Here is a 21240-nt window from a genome sequence, read left to right on the forward strand (position 1 = left end):
GCCGATCTTTTTCCGTGTTTGAATTCTTTGGATTTTTTCTCAAAGTATTACGGATAATGTGAGGAGGAAGACCAGGAAGGTAAGAATGTCCAGGGAAAGATAAGAGAATTTAGGATGGAAGTTTGCTGGTGTTGGACTTTTATTCCTGAGTGACTTTCACTTGTGGAGGAGAAGAGCAAAGCAGGAAGGTGGTGTTGCTAGTTGGGTGAGAGTTGAGTTGTGGACTGCACTCGGGTTCTGTTTAGGTTGTGTTGAGTTCCGGCAAAGGATTCATCAGCACCTGTAATGTTGTGTTTGATAGGGGCTTGGGAAAACTCCTGAGAAGATTTTTTTCCTTAGACTGTGTGATAAAAATAATAAAGGTCAATGATAATTTAGTAATGTCCCCTCTGACTTTCCATTAGAGTTATTTCAAAGCTGCCCTCTCCGGCCCCTCAGGTGGCTACAGCTACCAGAAGAAGAGAGATCATTTAGTAACTAAGGAGTATGGGCATTACTTGAAAGTAAACAATAATAATAATAATTGTCTTATAAGAATGATTAGTAACAATAAGAAGTTTTGAGATTAAACTTTGTATAATATCATACTACATAAAGGGAAGATGCAAAATTAACCTTAAAATCGAATAAGCTTGGATTTTATTTACTGGTAGTTGTCAGTTGTGAGGGTCACTTATAAAAATGATCTGATACTGTACTCTATTATCCTAACATGTTACCTGTAAAACCTAAGTAATGGAGTGTTTTTTTATCTTGGTTGTATTCAGATCAAGTATCCTTACATGAAGGTAGCAAGTAAGAATTTGTTCATATTAACTGATTGAAGTTTAGTCAGTGTAACCACTCAGATATGTTGGGTATTGTTTCTTTCAGTCTCCGTTTTGGATCCTTAACATTTCCTCTGAGGATATTGCAAGAAACTTAATGAAGCGGACAGTGTGCGCCAAGTAAGAGAAACTTTCCGTGCTCTCCTGCATGCGTGTACACCTCACATTTCCTGGGTGCCTTGTCTTACTGTTGTTTCGGTGTTGGAAGAAAAAAGGAGCCTTCATGGAGGAAGCGCTGAGATTAGCTTGTAGTTCTGGGCTTTTCCACTGGAGGACAGTGAAAGAACAGAGGAGAAAATACCTGCTGAACCAGCGTGAGAGTCTGAGGGAGAAATGTAAAAACTTTTGTTTTGTTTTTAAATAGTTCTGTGTTAAGCAGAATTATAGTTTAAGATGTTACATAAGATTGATGATGTCACACTTAATTATAACCAAGACATCTAAATCTGTGCCTTATATGATGGTTGAATAAACCGATTGGTGAAATATAAAGTGACAAAATGTGGGAATTGCCATGAAATACATTTTATTTATTAGAGAAAGGAATTCTGACAATCATATCTTGTTATAAATGAATATAATCACATTTTTCATTGTTTATTTTGATTATTTGTAAATTTTGTCATTGACATTTTATTCCTTTCCTTTGAAAATTGAGCATGTTTTTTCACTAACATGTTAAATATGAAACAGCTTAGTTTGTCATTTAGTTGCCTTTTTTCTCCATTTTGTTAGGTTGCTAAAAGCATTTTTTAAAAAACTTAGAAATCATATTTAATGGCAATTTGAAGCTTTTTGTTGACATGGCTAGCAATGCTTAGTGGCATGCTTTGTAATTGTTGCATTACGGATTGGCCATGCATGGCCTCATAGTTGTTTCACATCATCTTACTGAGCAGTCGCCCACAATGCTAAATCTAGTCTGAACTGAGGCTTGTTAGTGAGCCTTGTTTATTAATTAAAATAGCTGGAAAATAAAAATATAATTTAAAGAACACAGCTTGAATAATTACTAGTTTAACTTAGCCTAATGGCCATTTGTGACGTCTGAATCTGAAAATTATATCATTTTTGGTTTAAAATAGCTACATGAGCCTAGGTATTTGGCCTAGTATTTAAGGCAGTGGTTGGAATACTAAAGCTTCATGTTGGAGAGGTTGGCTTTGACTTGTGGCTCTAGCTCCTGCCTGTGATTTCCTGCTTACGTAGACCATGGAGGCAGTGGGTGATGGCTCAAGGGTTGATTTTCTGCTCCTGGTGTATGAAGCATGAATTCATGGCTCCTGGCCTCAGGCACCTGACTATTGGGAGTGTTTAGGGGTTAAACCATTAGAAGGGGAGCTTTCTCTCTTTCTCTGCCTCTCAAATAACTAAAATAATTTAAACAATAAAACAGCAATTTGAACACTAAGAGTTTGTACATTATTATTCTGATACATATCTGATTAATAGTAAAATTAATCCTAATATTTAACTTTTGTCAGTTGCCTTTTCCTTGAGTATTTCATGTAGCTGAAGTGATGACTAAGCGTGCTATCGTAACTGTATTCTGCCTGTGAACTTACTAGAAAGCAAGGAGGCATTTATTTTTTCAAAGATAATATTTGCAATCTTATTGTAATAAAATGAAAATAAATTTGATAAGCTCTGATTTAAAACTAACTTAAATTCAAAATTTCCTGCGGAGGAATAGGGAATGGCAGTAAATTTTTAAAAAATGATTTTTTAAAAATGATTTATTTATTTTTATTGGAAAGGCAGATTCACAGAGAAAAGGAGAAACAAGGAGAAAGGACTTTTGCCCTCTGGTTTACTCCCCCAGTGGCCGCCATGGCCAGAGCTGAGCCAATCCGAAGTCAGGAGCCAGGAGCTTCTTCCAGTTCTTTCACATGGCACACGGTCCCAAGGCTTTTGGCCGTTCTCTGCTGCTTTCCCAGGTCACAGGCAGGAAGCTAGATGGGAAATGGAGCATCTGGGATATGAACTGGTGCCCATATTGGATCCCAACAGTTGCAGAGTTAGGATTTGGCCATTAAGCTATAGTGCCAGACCCAGCCGTAAATTTTAACAAGCTTATTTTTGGCATGAAGTATTTGGCCGTACTACAAAAAGAAGGAAGAGTAGAGCAGACTCTTGTGTATTATCTTGTTAGATCTCAACATTTTGAATAAGTTACTAAATGTTACCACTTAATAGGTTAACAGGAACATTTTGCATGGTTCTTTTTCACTGTTGTTATGCAGAGGACATGGGAAATTTGAATTTTCTGCAGCTTTTTGCTTGTTTCACTAATATATGTAGTTTTGTACATATATGTATGTTACATTGTTTGTTTTTGTATAAAATTGTGATGGGTGTACCTGAGTTTAACCTGGAGTTAAGATGCCTGCGTCACACGTCGGAGTGCCTCAGTTTGAATCCAGCCTGCTCCTGACGTAGAGCTTGGGCAGCAGCAGTGACCACTCACAGAACTGGGCTTTTGCCACTCACTTGGAAGGCCTGCACTCCTGGCTCCTGCGTCTGGCCCCAGTCAATGTGAGCATCTGGGGAGTAAATCATGGATGGAAGCTCTGTCTCAAATACATGAAGTGAAAACTATAAATAGAATCATGAAGACTTAGGAAAATTCGAATTGAATTTTCCTCCTTTCTTGTAAAGTTTAAGTGTGCTTGTGTTAGACTTCTGTATCTATACACACACTTATTTGTCAGTTGTTGCTCAGAAATGCGCATAGTCAGTGCTTCTAGTGGGGCAGATATAAAGAACTGGTAAGATGGCTGTTACATATTACTGCATGAACTAAGTTTATTACTGAGGTTAGTACCAATCATTTATTTCCTAGGTCTATATTTGAACTTTGGGGTCATGGAAAATCTCCTGAGGAGCTGTACAGTTCTCTTAAAAATTACCCAGTGGAGAAGATGGTGCGTAGTGAAACATGGTTTTATGTAGGCATATGTGCATATTCTGTAGGAAAACAACTAAACTTAGAAAAATTTATTTGTTTTTATTTTAGATTCCATTTCTACATTCAGACTCTACTTATAAAATAAAGATTCACACATTTAATAAAACATTGACACAAGAAGAAAAAATCAAGCGAATAGATGTAAGTGAATTTAGCAAAATAACCCTTCTTCCCACCCTTTAGGATTATTATAGTGTAGCCATTGATGATATGTAGCACAGTGTGCTAAGTACTTTCTTTGTGCATATTGTGCTGAGTGCTTTTCATGTTTTACATTATTTAATACAGATACCAGACTTCCAAATAGATGTTATTAGATCAGCTGGTTTTTCTTGTGAATTTCTGTAGGACATTTGCATTATTGTTTTTTTAAGGCACTTGAATTTCTGCCATTTGAAGGAAAAGTGGATTTGAAGAAGCCACAGCATGTATTCTCTGTTTTGGAGGATTATGGCTTGGATCCAAACTGTATCCCTGAGACTCCCCAGAATATTTATTTTGGTAGATGGGTAAGCAAGTATTCTTTGTACCTATCTCAGTTTGTTTCCTTTAAAAACTAAGAGTTTGACCTTTGTGTTTGATTCTTTATATTTAGAATTTTAAAGCAGATGAAACGTCAGAGCTATTATGTGGACTAAAATTGGTGGTCCTTTCCTCTCTTCCCATCCCCAACAGGGACTCCTGTGAAGTGCAAGAGACTGGTTAGATGTCAGGACCAGGGGAGAAAGGCATGTTAAAACAAGACTTGCCAGAAAACCTGGGTTTTTTGTTTGCTTGTTTTAATAAATGGGAGGGAAGGCAGAGTGCTGTGATGGTTGGCAGGTTTCATTTCTGAAGTTCCATTCTAGGACTTCCCTCTTACAAAGAAATGACATCACTGTAAGGCAGTTCTGCCCAGTGAGTGCCTGGAGGCCGACAGTGAGTATGTCGAGGCTTACTTAACAGGCTACTGTTAGGGGCAGAAAAAGGTGATAATTACATTCAAGTTTAACTTACTTTTTGTCTGAAAAGACACAGTAAGTGGGGAAAACATTAAACAGAAATATCTGTCCATATCTACTTGATTACATTATTTTTGTAGATCAAGTTTAGAACAATATAAAGAGAAGTTCATATCAGCAAGACACTGGTTTGATTGTGAATGATTGTCTTAAGTTTGTTCTGTATGGTTGTCCTAATTAAAAAAAATCTGATCTAGATTGCAGATGGACAGAGAGAGCTTATTGAATCATACAGTGTCAAAAAGAGACATTTTATTGGAAATACAAGCATGGATGCTGGGTTATCATTCATCATGGCCAATCATGGAAAAGTGAAAGAAAATGATATTGTCTTTGATCCATTTGTTGGAACAGGTATTTTCATTTTACCTATGAACTACTGTAGATCGGTTATTTATGTTAATAAAAGCTGTGCTAATGTTTCTGCTAAAAGATTTCTTGGACAGAATAATGTTGCAATTGTCATTGGATAATGGCTGAAGAGATAACCACATCTTTGTGGAATAGCCAGTATTTCATTGTTCTGTCACTTCAAAACTGTGGTGACATAATTTTTGTGTTTCATTCCAAACAAACCAATAAAGGGAAACATCTAATATTTTTTCAGCAGAAAACCTTGCAATACTGTGCATTCTACAAATGTGGTAAAACTATCCAATTTACTTAAATAGGAAAACTTTTGGCAGGAAGGAATAGCTGAAAGACAACATAACAAAGATCCTCTTCTTAAACTGAAAAATATAAATTTAGATGGGGTAAAAACTGTATCTTCGATTTGGTTTGTGGATCTTTGTTAGGAAATGTGAAAATAGGAGCAGTGACTACCATTGGGTTAGAATCTGGCTGCTGGGGCTGTGACCTGGTTGTGTATCTCCTTAATTGGAAAGGCTTCAACCAACTTGTTGCCAGTTGAAAACATCAAGCTTGCTTTTGATTCTGGGAAGACATTTTCCTGCTCTGCTGCACTTTTCTTCATCTTACCTATTCCCAGACAGAACTCATGGTTAGGTTTGTCTTGGCTCAACCCATTGTGGTTCTGTGATCTGTGCTAGTATAAAGCTAATGTTTGGCAAGAACCAAGCTATGTACTGTAATTCTGCTGTCTAATATTTTACAACTAAAATGGAGACTTAAAAAAATCCTCTCACAGATGTTGCACAGGCAGCTTAAGTGACCCTTATGTGAACTTTTGCAGTGTGCAAGGGTGAGATGGTTCTGACTCGTCCAGCTCAAGAACTCATGCTCTCAAGTTCTGCATTAGGATCTGCCAGCCAACTTTATGCCATAAACTAGCTTGAGGAGTGTAACTCCTTAGGATCAGGAAGAGGTAGTATCAAGGGTCAAAAGATTTGTCACTGATGGATGACTTGTTTTCTGTTTATTACTGTTAACTCACCAGCCAATCTCCATGCTCTTCATTTGTGGTTTATTGATGTTTTCTACTGGTAATCTGTAGATTGTACATTCCTGGGTGGAGTGCTGCATCAATAATTTTGTGTACATCTTAGGGCGGAATATCACAATGTGACTCTTTACCCCCACTGGAAATATTTTGATCAGCCAGTCTGGGTTGTGTTTGATTTTCCCACTCTGTGATACTTTTTACCCCTTATTGTTATTGAACAATATGTGAAGAGACACAGTATGACCCTGTGAACACTGTTCCTTATCTAAATCCATCACTTCCATTAGATTAGTTCTTAGACATTTGCACATGCTCAGTTATTTTTAGCTAGATTCTTGGGATTTGTTGACATTGTTTGTTTTTTCAATTCAGATCAGAAAGCTAACTATTCACGAACTGTTTCTCTTGTCTGGTTACCCAGGTGAATAGTTCCTCAAACTCTTATTACAAGGATTGTAAATACATGCACAAATATTCCTACATATGGTGTGTATACATATTTTTGCATATCTTAGAAATTGTGGGTTTGCACGTAACAGTAAAAGTTTTGATGTATCCTTACAGAGTTTTTTCTTGCTTGTCGCTATTCCATGTTTATGCGCACTTTATTGCACAGTGAGAAATTTGGGTTCCTATCACTATCAACACATTTACTCAACCTGTATTTCTGTCAGTTGAAGCATACTGTTTTTATTTTCTTTCTTCAGTTTGTCCCATAGGTGCATGTAGTGTACTTATTTGAAGTTTTGTATTTGAACATTGGTACTTTCTGATATCTTGTAGTGAATAACCTCTGTAATATTGTTGAGACAGAGCTAGGGTAAATTCCTAGAAGTAGCATTCTGGGCAGAAGAGGATACATCTGGCTTTGTAAGATACTGCCAAATTCTTCTCCATTATGCTGTTATGTATTTTGGATAGCAATATAGGTGGGTCCCTGTTCTCTAATAATTGCACCAGTAGACTATATTGTTTAGCTTTTGGATTTTAAACATACCTCTTTGAATTTATGCCTCAGTTCTATTTTGTTACAAAACAGTCTAGTAACTTTGTGCTTTGAGGGAAATTTTTATAATCTTTTTTGAATTTTCTTTCATGTCTTTTGCCTGGTTTAATAAAGGGTTCTTAGTGCTCTGTCTTTAAAAAAATATTTTTTGGGCCCGGCGCGGTGGCGCAAGTGGTTAAGGTCCTCGCCTTGCACGCCCGGGATCCCATATGGGCGCCGGTTCTAATCCCGGCAGCCCCGCTTCCCTTCCAGCTCCCTGCCTGTGGCCTGGGAAAGCAGTCGAGGACGGCCCAAAGCCTTGGGACCCTGCACCCGCGTGGGAGACCCGGAAGAGGCTCCTGGCTTCGGATCGGCATAGTATCGGCCCGTTGCGCTCACTTGGGGAGTGAATCATCGGATGGAAGATCTTCCTCTCTGTCTCTCCTCTCTGTATATCCACCTTTCCAATAAAAAAATAATAAAAATAAATCTTTAAAAAATATATATATTTTTTATTTGCACAAAAGACAGAATGATAGAGGAAGAGATGTACTAGTTCACCCCCCAAACAGCCACAAGAGTCAGGATTAAACTAGGCTGAAGCCAGGAGCCGGTAGCCAGGGGCTGCATGGTTAGAGTGCCCCATTGTCACTGCTTTCCCATGCACGTTAGCAAGAAGCTGGGTAGGAAGCCGAGCAGCCAGAACTCAGATCTGATCTAGAATGCTTGCATTACAAGTGGAGGCTAACATACTGTGCTGCGATGGAGACTCCGCCCTGTTCCTTTGCTAAAGATTAGTCCCCTCTCTCTGTGCTGTGTGTTACAAAAATTTTTCTCCTTACTTGACATTTATCTTTTGATTTACAAAAGCAAAAAAGCCATTACTTTTTTTGCCATTTAAAAAATTTTCTTACCCTGGCATGATGGCTCAATGGCTAAATGATCTCACCTTGCATGTACCGGCATCCTGTATGGGTGCTGGTTCGTGTCCCGGCTGCTCCACTTTCCATCCAGCTCCCTGCCTGTGGCCTGGGAAAGCAGTAGAGGACAACCCAAAGCCTTGGGACCCTGCGCTCATGTGGGAGACCCAGAAAAGGCACCTGGCTTCAGATCAACTCAGCTTTATTTGTTGTGGCCATTTGGGGAGTGAACCAGTGGATGGAAGATCTTTCTGAATCTCCATTTCTATAAATCTGATTTGCCTTTCCAATAAAAATAAAATAAAGGTAAATAAATAAATACATAAATAAATAAAGATTTCCTTATACCCAATTTAGAGGAATTCATTTGTATTCTCTTCTGCTTGTAGGTTTACTCTTCAACTGTTATGTATAGTCTATGTGCAGTTTATTCACCTGTATGATGTGAGTTAATCTTTTTTGCAAATGTGGTACCTTTATTAATCCTTAGCTTTGATCTTGAATTTTAACAGCTTTCTGTGATAAGAGAGCTTCTTGAGATATATACATTAATATAAAACAGTGATTTATTAACTAATATATTAATCTAATAAAGCAGGGGGCCGAATGGTTACACAGCAGGTGACACACAGGATGTCCTGTGGCACCAGCATCCTATATGGACGCTAGTTTGTGTCCCCGCTGCTCTACTTCAAATCTAACTCTCTGCAACAGTATGGGGAAATGATGGAGGACGGCTCAAGTCTTTTGGATCCTGCACCCGTGTGGAAGATTCAGAAGAAGGTTCTGGCTCCCAGCTTAGGGTCAGCTCAGTGCTCTGGCTGATGTAGATATCTGGGGAGTGAACCAGTGGGTGAAAGACTTTCTCTTTGTTCAAAATCTTCCTTTCAAATAAGAGTAAATATTCAAAAAATATACAAAACACATAGGCCAATGCATAAATAGAGCTTTCAGTCTAGGTAGTTTCCTTCCCTTGATAAGACTGGATATATTATGAAATGTTGACTTCAGAGCAGTGCAGGGGCACTGACCTTCTTGGGCTTGAGAAGGACATCCTGTTTGTCCTACTGCAGTTCCTTACAGTAGATCATTTCTTATAGAACAATTACTGGATAATTAGAAGATCTTTTCAAATTTTATGCAAAAATGTACATTTGTATAATGTGATGCATAGCTTTAAGATATCTGTCTGGTTGTAATACTTTTTTGAAATTGTTCATAGCCAGTAATTTGTGGATAGATACAGTTCTTAAGAACAGTTTGCTTTTTGCCTCATGGTTGGGAGATCCCTTTTGAAGCATTGAAAAAAGAGGCTGCCTGTGCCCTCCGTGGCTGTAGGTTTTCACAAAGGGTTTAATGATGTGTTTTCTTTCACTGTCCTTTTTAGTATTATTAATTTATCTTTTTAAAATTTAAGCCTGAGACTGGGGTTATGGCATGGCTGGCAAGGCCTCTGCCAGAGACTCTGGAATCCTGTAATTGCTTCAGTTCTAGTCCTGGTGATTCCACTTTCAATCCAGTTTCCTGCTAATGGATTGAGAGGCGCACTGGAGGAGGCCCAAGTATTGGGGTCCCTACTGTCCCTGTTGAAGCTCAGAAGAAGCTTGCAGCTCCTGTCCTTGAGGCCCTTTGGGTAGTGAACCAGAGAGTGGAAGATCTCTCTCCTCTCTCTTCTCTTTCTCTCTCTCTCTCTCTTTCTCTTTCTCTTTCTGTGATACTTTCAAATAAATAGATAAAATTTAAAAGTTTAAGCCTTTGACTGCAATGCAAATGAAAGGTGCAGGGAAGGGAGGTGGGAGGGAGACCAGGGAAGGAAATGAGGGAGAAAGTGAGTATCATTTTATTCTCAGACTGTACAAACTGTGTTGAACCAGTTAACAACTATAAAATTCAAGCATAACTAATTTCTTTTCCATTTTAATGATGCAAAATTGGAAATGTGTGTTGTTTTCGAGGTGCGGCCACCCTGTGAGTCCTGTAAGTTATGATTTTATCAAGTACATAGACTAGGGTAGAGAAACCTCCGGGAACCTGCGAATTTCCTCCTGCCTAAATAATTACCTTTCCTTTTTTATTTTGAAATTTGCTACTGTTGTTGGTAATGACATTGGGAGCTGCAGAAACTCACTTTCCTTCGTGTTTTAGGAAAGATGTCAATTCTCATTTTATTTAGACTTTCTGAAGGTTGTATTGTAATTTGTCCAAAAGGGCAATACATACCATTGGATCAGCTCTCTGTAAGCAGGAGGTGCTGCTGTTCTGGTATGTTTATGCATTAATCCAGTGAACTCCTGGCATGGTGCAGCCCTGTGTCTGAAAAACAGAATGTGTGAGTGTTGTACACCTGAGTGAGTGTTGTACCTGAGTATATAGCTTTGCTGGTATAATGTGTTTACTTCCTACCTGTTGTTTTATTTCTCTATTTGGTAAGCTAATGTTTGTTTACTTCTTTTGGTTCCAAACTCAAAGGAAAAGCACCAAAAGCACAAGGTTTAAATCTTTCTCAGTTACTCTGTGGCTTTGGGCATGGTTCTTAACTTGCTTGCATCTCAGTTTCCACACTGGCAGAATGGTCCTAGTAAGTACCTTGTGAGGATTAGGTGAGGTGATAATATGCTATTTCTAGGAAGCTCCTGGGACACAGTGTCCAGTGAACTGTCATGAACATCATTATTAATTCTGGGTTATTACTTTGTCAAGAAATGTGATGCCTTTCTGGTGAAAGATGAGAGATTATACTAATATATGGTGATGAAGAATGTGGGCATTAACTCAGTTTCTGGTCTTTGCTTTGTCTTAATTTCCAAGTTATTCAGAATTTGCAACAGTGGGTCAAATTATGACAATAGGCAATGAAATTGTGGCTAAAATTATAGTCATTATTTCCTGTTTAGTGTAAATAACTAGCACACATATATGTGGATTGTTATAGATAGCACAGAACTTGGCAGACATGGCTCTCGTTCTTTTTCATCCTTGCTTTCAATTGAGTCAGCTGCTCCAAACTGAGAAGGCTGAGGTGGCAGTGTGCTTCTGTCCTCATCTGTCGGAAGGTACCCCATAGGAGAGAGGGGCTATAGATACTTCTGGAATTTTGTCATTGCACACAAATAGATGCAGACACCTGCTGTTGGGAAACTGATCATTTTAGTTCTGGGAGGGTAGAAAGAGAAAGTAGTTCTCTTTGTTTGCATGGTATTTTTTGCTTCTCGTTGTTGCTATACCTCTTCATAATTCTCATTTTCTTGAGTCTCACATTTTTACTGTGACTTCTATTTTTAGAGCTTCTGTCCTTGCTCACATGGGTAGTATAAATGATTGAGAGAATTTTTTTTAAGAACAGGATAACTTACATATAGTATTTATTCCTGATTTTTTTTCTCAGCAAAACCGTTTCCATTTGCAAAGCTTTCCTACCTGTCTGAAGGTGAAGCATTAGTTTTCACGCTGTAGAATAAAATATTTTGCTTTATAAGATGCTACCCTAATCTTAGAGTGGATAATATTTAAGTGATGAGAGATTGAGTCAGTTTCTAGATCACATAGTGTGCTGTTATGTGCTTTTCCAGCACTTCACTCTCTGGCTTAGCATCCTTCTTCCACCAAATAACATTCCTCAAAAACGGTACCTGAGATATAACTAAATTTAAAAAATGCTTCCATCTAACCTAAAGAGTAGTTTTGTGATACATAGTGATTACCCAACGAACAGTTCACAGTGGCTAATTTATTATAATTTTACCTTAAATAATTGAAAGCATAGAAGGCATGGAGTCATGCAGTCTAACAGATTATTCGTCTCCTTTCAGCAGTGTACTGTAAATTGGGTCCTCTCAAAACTCACTCTATCCCAGTGGATCAGGTTCTGTTTAAGGAAGCACAGGAAAGCTTTTCTGTTCCCTTTGACAACTAGTTCTTCTAGGTGAGTATCTGCCTCCGCCGGCAGAATTGAAGCAATTCCTTGTGATTTGGGTGAAGAGATTTTCTGAGTATTCCGTGTCCTCACACGCACTGCTTTCCCCTAAGCCTGGGCTGTTCTGAGAGACATGGGGCTTCGTCTACTGCAAGTCTCTGTAAGTACTTTTATAGTCAGTTTAGGAGAACCAAGGATTTGGATTCACAAGCACCTTATACAAAAATTAGTCATTTTCATGAAAAAAAAATTTTTTTTTAAGATTTATTTTATTTTTATCAGAAAGTCAGATTTTCAGAGAGAAGGAAAGACAGAGAGGAAGATCTTTCATCCATTGATTTCACTCCCAAGCAGCTGCAATGGCTGGAACTGAGCCAATCTGAAGCTAGGAGTCCAGAGCCTCTTCTGGGTCTCCCACGCGGGTGCAGGGTCCCAAGGCTTTGGGCTTTCCTCAACTGCCTTCCCAGGCTACAAGCAGGAAGCTGGATGGGAAGTGGGGCTGCTGGGATTAGAACTGGCATTCATATGGGATCCCAATGCGTGTGAGGTGAGGACTTTAGCCACTAGGCTACTGCGCTGGGCCTTCGTGAAAAAAATGTTTTTAAGTACCTTACCAGACTGTGTTTTGTGGACTTATGGGAAGAACACCTTTCATTTGTAGTCTTGAGCCTCGGTTGGCATTGCTCATCTTAATTCCACATGTTTCAGAAGAATGTAAGGGAGAAAGCCCTAGTTCTTTTTGCCTCTTTCAGCTGTGTGCATGCTCTGAGGTCCAAAAACAGCTTTCTGAGGTCAGCTTGACTGATGCTAGAGCTTTCGACTGTGTAGCTGTTTAGGCAAGCCTGGCAAGTATTTTATTTTGAATATTTTGAAACAGTGACATTTAATGAGAAGTACAAACATTAAAAGTCTGTGTAACGTTATGAAGTTTTTTTCTTAAAAGTTTCAAATTAGAGTTTCATTACTTTCATGATTTTTAGTAATTTCCTTCATTTGTGAACTGATTCTGTTACATTCCTTATTTTAGTCAAATTTTATTGGCGCATTTGTTCTTACATTGATTTCACACTAATTATGTAGGAAAAATAGTTGTACTGTTTTTATGTATACTTGATAATGGCGGTAAATATGTTTACATTTATGATTTAAAGCAAGAGGTAATAGTTAGATTTGTTACCAGAGTTATTAAAATAGGATATAAAATAGGATATAATTTAAATTTAGATTATTTATGTAAAAAATCCTTAAGTTTTCATTCAGTATTTTTAACGTGAACTAGTTTTTGTTTTATTTTGATGAGATCTTGCGTTTGCTCCTTCACTTTCTACATACCCACAGTGGACAGGGCTAAGCCAGATTGAAACCAGGAGCCCAGAATTCAATCTGAGTTTTCCAAATGAGGGTCCGGGAGGGATCCCAGTGTTTGAATCCTCCCAGGATGCACGATAACAGGAAGCTGGATTAAATCAGACGACGGGATATTCTGATATGGTGCAGATGTTCCAAGTGGTGACATGGCTGCTATGCCAAATGTCTGCCCCTATATTCTCATTTTTAAGAAAGGAACAAGTTGCATCGGTGCTGACCTCTTGAAATATGATGAATATGTCTTAACATACTTTTCATCACAAAAGATAGTGCTTCCTAAATAATGCTGTTGAAAGGAATGTATGCATACGTTTCTTGCTTTGTGACTTGTTTCATGAGGATAACCTTAGGGGTTTTCTTTTTCATTACTAAAGCTTGCCGAATATTGGAAAGTGCGGGTTATTTCATGGTACTCTCCCTGCAGCCGCTGCAAGACTCCGGATCAAATTGAATAGTATACAAAATAAGAATCTGGGACTTTCTAGTTAACAGACACTTGTATGACATTTCAGGTGGCCTCCTGATAGCATCTGCTCATTTTGGTGCATATGTGTGTGGGACTGACATAGACTACAACACAGTTCATGGTTTGGGTGAGTAGAGATCTTAGACATCGGATTGTCTTTGCTGTTATACCAGATGTGCCTTTGAGTAATTTTTATGTGACATTACTTTAATGTTCACATACAAGATTATGGTATAATAATACTTGATATTGTATTGTGCGTCTGCTTTTTTATAACATAGCAAATTTTATGTATTTCACAATTTAGACTGAGGAGTATGCCAATACTTCCCATTTTTCCCTCTGGATATATGTTTTTATTTATTTATTTTTTAATGACATGATCTTCTGTGTGCAGTGTGATCTTGGGGAGCGCAGGGGTGAATAAGAAAAAGATATTGGGTCCAGCATATGAGCTTAATGGCTAAAGTCTTGCCTTGCATGCGCTGGAATCCCACATGGGTGCCAGTTTGCATCCAAGCCGCTCCACTTCCCATCCACCTTCCTGCTTGTGGCCTGGGAAAGCAGTCGAGGACGGCCCAAAGCCTTGGGACCCTGCACCCGCGTGGGAGACCCAGAAGAAGCTCCAGGCTCCTGGCTTCAGCTTGGCTCAGCTCCAGCCGTTGTGGCCACTTGGGGAACATGAAGATCTTGCTATCTGCCTTTCCTCCTTCTCTCTGTAAATTTGACTTTTGAATAAAAATAAATAAATCTTTTTTAAAAAAAGGTAAAGATACTGTCTCAAAAGTATTTGTAGACCTAGTAAGAGAGTTAAAAAAAAAAGAGCAAATTATGCATTTGTGAACTCAAGGGTTGGGAGAGAAGAAGCAGAAGGGCAAGACTAGCCATTTTGTAAACCAGCATGTGTGTGTCGATAAAACAGTTTACATGTAGGATTATCACCATTTATCCAGTGATCACATGGAGTAGACTGCATTCGTATCTAGTTTCTGATATCATAGGTGTGTTCTAATTTTTATAACTGGCCAAGACATCTTTAAAATACATTAACGGTAACAGTAACTTGAAAGATTCTGCCTTGCACTGAGGGGCACGTGACGCAAGTATCTGCTTTGCCTGTGAGGTGATAAATTCTAAAAGCTTTGCTAGTGACCTGTGAGTGGATGGAGTTGCATCAAACTGCAAAAAGGTTCTTTTGGCTGAAAGGCGTGAAGAGTTTCAAGATTCATGGATGACTTTGAGATTGCTTGTGTTTGTGTTGTTCTTCATTATTGTAACTTGATCAGTTGGCCTTTGGAGAACTCTTTTTTTTTTTTTTTGTTCCACACTGATTGTGTTATTGCATAGGTGAGAATTTATTATTCTTTATTTTCTTTTGCTGAAGAAATTTGAGGTATTGCTCTGATGTTCTACCTTATTTCCTATTCTGGCTATAAAAACTTAGTGGAAGTTACTAGAAGGAAAATGAGTTATATTTTATTAAGTTTACACAACCATGCTGACAAGAATGTTAGAGCAATATGCTAGAGTAGACAAACTGCTAAGAAGAATTATCCCCAATTGCTTTTAGGAGAAGCAATGACTCTGCTTCAAAGAAATTGTCCTATAAAATTTATTTGAATTTTTATTTGTGAAAGTTATATTTAGGAAGTTATGCTATAATCTTTGGTCTATTGGCATAGACTTCTGATTGAGGTGGAGTTTCTTCGGTACTTATCCAAGATACTGCTGTGTGTTCCCTGTTTCCTTTGCCTCTGATCTCTGCTATTTTGTGCAGGAGTCTCAAGTTTCTTCTGTTTAAAAATACAAAACCATTTCCACCAGTCTTAAATGGGCCCACTTGCTGCCGCTGATTTCTTCCTCCTTTTCAAGAATCTAATGTTTAGTTGGTGTCCACTCTTCATTATCTCTCAGCACCTATTCTGCCCATTGTATTCCTGTTCTCATGTCTGCTGTTCTGTTAAAAATCACATGATGAGGCTTCTGTGAGTTGGCAACTTTGACTCTCATGAAACTTTTGCTTTGCTACACAGCTTGAATCTGTAGGACTTTCTTGATGTTTCCAGCTCAGTTTAATGAAGGCCCTGTGCTTATTTTTGCTGTGGTGACCTAACTGCTTTTCTCTGCACCTCTTTGTGACTTCTACATTTCATGTAGTTGAGTCATGCTATGGTTTCCATTTTTAACTTTTGTTTTTATTGTGAAGTAGATCACAGTGCATAGTACAGAAAGGTGTAAAGATATGTATGTGTAACTATAGAGGATGCAATGAACATATATAACTTAGCAGAAATGTCTCTTATTCTTACAGATTCATCCTAAGCTTATATTTGGAATTCTATCAAGTGTATTCTGGCCTTCAACTGTTCCTTAAATGTCTTTCTGTTGAGGTGCTCATTCCACCAAACAGGCCATTTGAGGAGTGAAGTAATGTCTAGAAAATATCTCTGTGTGTCTTCCTCTTTATCTCTATAACCCTGCCTTTCAAATAAAGACATCTTTGTAAAAAAAACTACTGAATATGTATAAAACAATTTTACTTGAAAGGTGATGAAATAAGGCCAGTTACCTATCAGTACATTTTACTGTTCAAATCTGCTTTTATACTAAGTTGAAATAAAAACATTTTATTTATGTGCATACATTAATATTTTATGTGAAAACGAATTATTTGGGAACCATGGATTAGCATAAGTTAAAACATTACATTGAGTTAAACTCCAGAAGATAAGAATGATGTTGAATTATCTGATACTTTCTTCCTTTTCCTTTGTCTTCAGGAAAGGCTAGTAGGAAAAACCAGAAATGGAGAGGACCAGATGAAAACATTAGAGCAAATCTTCGTCAGTATGGCTTAGAGAAATACTACCTTGATGTGCTGGTTTCAGATGCGTCTAAACCTTCCTGGAGGAAGGGCACGTATTTTGATGCAATCATCACTGATCGTAAGCTTTTTTTTTTTCAATGGAAAATTTGGGTAGATTCTGTTTCCTAAAGTCATTTACATCTATCACTACATGGACAAAATGCTAATTTGCGCTAGTAGTCCTCCCCCTCCTAACAGCATCACCTAGGAAAAAGTAGAAATCTGTTAATGTTGGACATGGTTCCAATTTTGTAGTTAAGGTTTTACTGTGTGATGTTGCTATCCTCTTTTATATACTTATATATGAACTTGGTATCCATTTTCTCTTCTAGCTTGCTTGTTGAGGCTTATATTTGTTTTAATAAACTATAAATGTTCGTTAGTGTATCAGTTGAATCTAAAATGTCATTCACAATGATCACTTCTTTGAATAGTGGGGCAAGATGGGTTAACCTGGGTTGACTGGGTTAACCTGCTTTATTATTATTATTAGAAAGTCAGATATACAGGGAGGAGGACAGACAGAGAGAAAGATCTTCCGTCCATTGATTCACTCCCTAAGCGGCCGCAATGGCTCTAGCTTAGCCAGCCTGAAGCCAGGAGCCAGGTGCTTCTTCCATGTCTCCCATGTGGGTGCAGGGTCCCAAGACTTTGAACCATCCTTGACTGCTTTTCTAGGCCACAAGCAGGGAGTTGGGTGGGAAGCAGGGCAGCCAGGATTAGAACCAGTGCTTGAATAGGATGTTGGCACATTCAAAGCAAGGACTTAGCTAATAGACTATAATGCCAGGCCCAACTTGCTGCTTTAGATACCTAAGTCCTGTATTGTAGCGCCTGAGTTTGAGTCCTGCCTTTACTTCAGATCCAACTTCCTGTTAATGTACCAGATGATTCCTCAGGTACTTGAGTTCTTACTACACACAGGGGAGAGAGCTAGAGTTCCTGATTCCTGCCTTCAGCCTGCCCAGCCTCCAGCTACTGCAGGTTTTTTCAGAGTGAGCTAGCAGATGAAAGTTACCTCTTTGTTGCTTGCTCTTTTCCCACCTCTTGGTTTCACTCTGCTTTTCAGATAGGTAGGTAGGTAAAACCTAAAGAAGTCCTGTAAAATTTCAGGTATCATACATTTCTCCATGTTTTGTAGGGGTTTTTTTTTTTAACCTTAGATTTCCTTTGCAGAGGTATAATAAATTCGGAGTTGCTGTAAGCCACAGGACTGGTGAACTCACTGAGCTTCCGGAATGTTCATGAGCACTTATTTTCCATGCCTCGTGAGATTTTGGTTTGTTAGGCAGTTGAGCTAAGAATAGATCTGCTTTTTCTGGTATTTGGCAGTAAGTCTGTAAATAGTGTCGAAGTTAAGCCCTCTGTCTGAACCCTCCTGAGTTCTTTGGTAGCATAGCTGCTTTCTATGCTAACAAAAGGAAAATTTTTAAGATACTATGCTGGCATTGAGTATAATTTAAGATAGTTGGGTGAGTTTATATTAACATTTTGCTGTTCCACTTGGCGTATGTGTATAAAATGCATAGTTTTTTCTCCTGATTAAGTAGCAGATGTTGTAGCCCTGTATTCCTGTCCTTCTGTGTGTATTTCCTAAGAAAAGAACAGAGACAATCTTAGCGAGCCTGAGCCCTTTATCAATTTTAGGAAATAATTCAAGTTACATTTTATCCTATAGTTGTGTCAATTGATCCAGTAATGGCCATTATACCTACCCTAGGGTAGGACCCAGGTGTTTCATTTAGTGAGGGTATCTTTTCAGCTTCCTTAATTTGTAACACTTGCCCAGCCTTTGTCTTTCTTTTCTGACAATGACATTTTTGAAAACACAAATTCTCATGTTGCAATAATGCACGGTTGATGTTGTGTCTTCAGAATGTCTCATTTGGAGTCACATTATGTCTACTTGTCCTTCATTGGTCATTTGGTGACTTTTGATTATCTATATTACCTGTTTCTCTTCAGCACCATATGGTATCAGAGAATCTACCAGAAGAACAGGTTCACAGAAGGAAATACCAAAGGGAATAGAAAAATGGTAAGTAGAATTTAGATGTAATGTTTTACTACTTTCAGAAGACTCATGTTTCTAGTTAACTCATACGATCTTACAATTCTTTACTGATTTTTTAATTTTGTCTTTGTACAGTCCAGAAAGCCACGTTCCTGTTTCGTTGAGTTACCATCTCAGTGATATGTTTTTTGACCTGTTAAACTTTGCGGCTGAGACCCTCGTATTAGGTGGAAGACTAGTCTATTGGTTACCAGTGTATACACCGGAGTATGTAATCTTAATTCTGGTTTTAATTCATTCATTTTCTCTGACATTTGCATACCTAGTACAATTTTTTCTTTACCTCTAATTGCAATAAGGGTATCCTATGTAATGTGTATTTGTAGCCTTTGTCTGCCAATAGTTATCTAGGAAAATACACCCTTCCTCCTACTGTTTGAATTGCTTTGACTATTGTATTTTGTTTCAGGCACTGGCAAACCCTGAGTGTGTGGACCAGATATAGGCCTCTGCCTGTATTTCTTCTTTTCTTTTATTTATTTTTTTAAGATTTATTTTATTTTTATTGCAAAGTCAGATATACAGAGAGGAGGAGAGACAGAGAGGAAGATCTTTCATCTATTGATTCACTCCCCAAGTGGCTGCAACGGCCGGAGATGTGCCGATCCGAAAGAGCCTCTTCCAGGACTCCCATGTGGGTGTAGGCTCCCAAAGCTTTGGGCCGTCCTCGACTACTTTCCCAGGCCACAAGCAGGGAGCTGGATGGGAAGTGTGGCTGCCCGGATTAGAACTGGCATCCATATGTGATCCCAGCATGCAGGTGAGAACTTTAGCCACTAAGCTACCATGGTGGGTCCGTTCTGCCTGTTTTTCTAAGGTGTCTGAGCTAGACTTGTCTTCATATATTTTTTTTAATTTATTTTGTTTGGAAGGCAGAGTTGCCACAATGACCAGAGCTGTACTCATCTGTTATTTGAAAGGCAGAGTAACAGAGAAAGAGACAAAGAGATTTTGTACATTCATTCCTCAAGTGCCACATCTGTGTGAGGCGAGCAGAAGCCTGGAGCCTGGAACTCAATCCAGATCTGCCCATGGGTGGCAAAGGCTCCTATCTGAGTCATCTGCTGCTGCTGTCCCAGGCACATTAGCAGCGAGCTGGATCAGCAGCAGAACTGATGCTCCTATGTGGGATGCTGGCAGCACAGGTTCTGGCTTCACTTGCTGAGCTATGTTGTCCCCAGTTTTTCAGAGTTGCTAAAACACAAAAAAAAATATGCTAGAGAAACATGTATAACCCATAAGTTTCTATGAATCTAAAATATTCTGTGACCCATTTGTAGGAAAGATTTTCCAACTCCTGTACTTAGCACCTTTCCTGGTACCTTACTGTCATGACAACGTGTGATACAATAGATCATTTTTATTTAAAGATTTTATTTTTATTGCAAAGTCAGATATATATAGAAAGGAGGAAAGACAGAGAGGAAGACCCTCTGTCCCATGGTTTACTCCCCAAGTGACTGCAATGGCCAGAGCTGCGCCGATATGAAGCCAGGAACCAGGAGCCTCTTCTGGGTCTACCACATGGGTGTAGAATGCCAATGCTTTGGGCCATCCTCTGCTGCATTCCCTGGCCACAAGCAGGGAGCAAGATGGGGAGTGGTGCTGCTGGGATTCGAACTGGTGTTCCTATGGGGTCCTGACACCCCTGTGGGCTCCTGGCACGTTCAAGGCATGTACTTTAGCTACTAGGCCACCACACCGGGCCCACAATAAATCTTTTTAATGGCTAAGACTTAGGCAAAAATACACATTATTATTTTTATTTTTTTTGTGTGTGTTGCGCTTTGTTTTATTTATTTAGTTTTGAATATTTATTCATGTACTTGACAAAGCGAGAGAGGAGAGAAAGAGCAGATGATCTTCTATCTGCTGGTCACTCCCCAAGAGGCCACAACGGCTGGAGACGAATAAGTCCAAAGCCAGGAGGCTGGAGCCAGGAACTTCATTCAGGTCTCTCATGTGGGTGGCACAGACCCAAACATTTGGGCCATCTTTCACTGCTTTCGTAGGTGCCTTAGCAGGGAGCTGGATCAGAAGTGGAGCAGCCAGAACTGGAACCTACACTCATATAGGATGTTAGCTTTGCAGGTGGGGGCTTTACCCACCAGTACACATGTTTTTTAAGCCCTAATTATGTTTAATGTAACTGAGTTGAATGTTATTAGTAATTATTAAATAGGAATGGAGCTGTATACATCATCATTGGAAGACAGGGTCTTTGAATATGTGAGATCTTCAGATATGTAAGATAGTTTTCAATCTTAAAATTTGGTTATTTCTTACTATATTTACAAAACAATTATAAAAAAACCATTTTGGATTAGTGGTGGCTTATCTTTATTTTCATGGTTCTGAGTAGGCTCCTGGCAATTGGAAACTTTTTAAAATTTGTTTTACAAATGTTGTTTTAGAAATACCATTGCCTAGCTTTATTCTTGTATCTG

At 38.7% G+C, this 21240-nt stretch overlaps 1 protein-coding gene across 3 annotated transcripts in view; it reads left to right on the forward strand.

The window, feature by feature from the left end:
- TRMT11 (tRNA methyltransferase 11 homolog) overlaps nt 1-21240 on the forward strand; it is a 58452-nt gene that overhangs the window by 11175 nt on the left and 26037 nt on the right. For all 3 annotated transcript variants that reach the window (XM_040965191.1, XM_040965192.1, XM_040965193.1), the window contains 9 exons: nt 874-947; nt 3670-3751; nt 3844-3936; nt 4170-4304; nt 4994-5150; nt 13900-13980; nt 16634-16798; nt 18685-18757; nt 18869-19000. In XM_040965191.1, coding sequence (XP_040821125.1) covers nt 874-947; nt 3670-3751; nt 3844-3936; nt 4170-4304; nt 4994-5150; nt 13900-13980; nt 16634-16798; nt 18685-18757; nt 18869-19000 — 992 coding nt within the window. The remainder of the gene's footprint in view (nt 1-873; nt 948-3669; nt 3752-3843; nt 3937-4169; nt 4305-4993; nt 5151-13899; nt 13981-16633; nt 16799-18684; nt 18758-18868; nt 19001-21240) is intronic.

This window comes from Ochotona curzoniae, unplaced genomic scaffold, assembly GCF_017591425.1.
Source record: "Ochotona curzoniae isolate NIBS_2020 unplaced genomic scaffold, NIBS_Ocur_1.0 scaffold_3890, whole genome shotgun sequence".
Taxonomy (NCBI): domain Eukaryota; kingdom Metazoa; phylum Chordata; class Mammalia; order Lagomorpha; family Ochotonidae; genus Ochotona; species Ochotona curzoniae.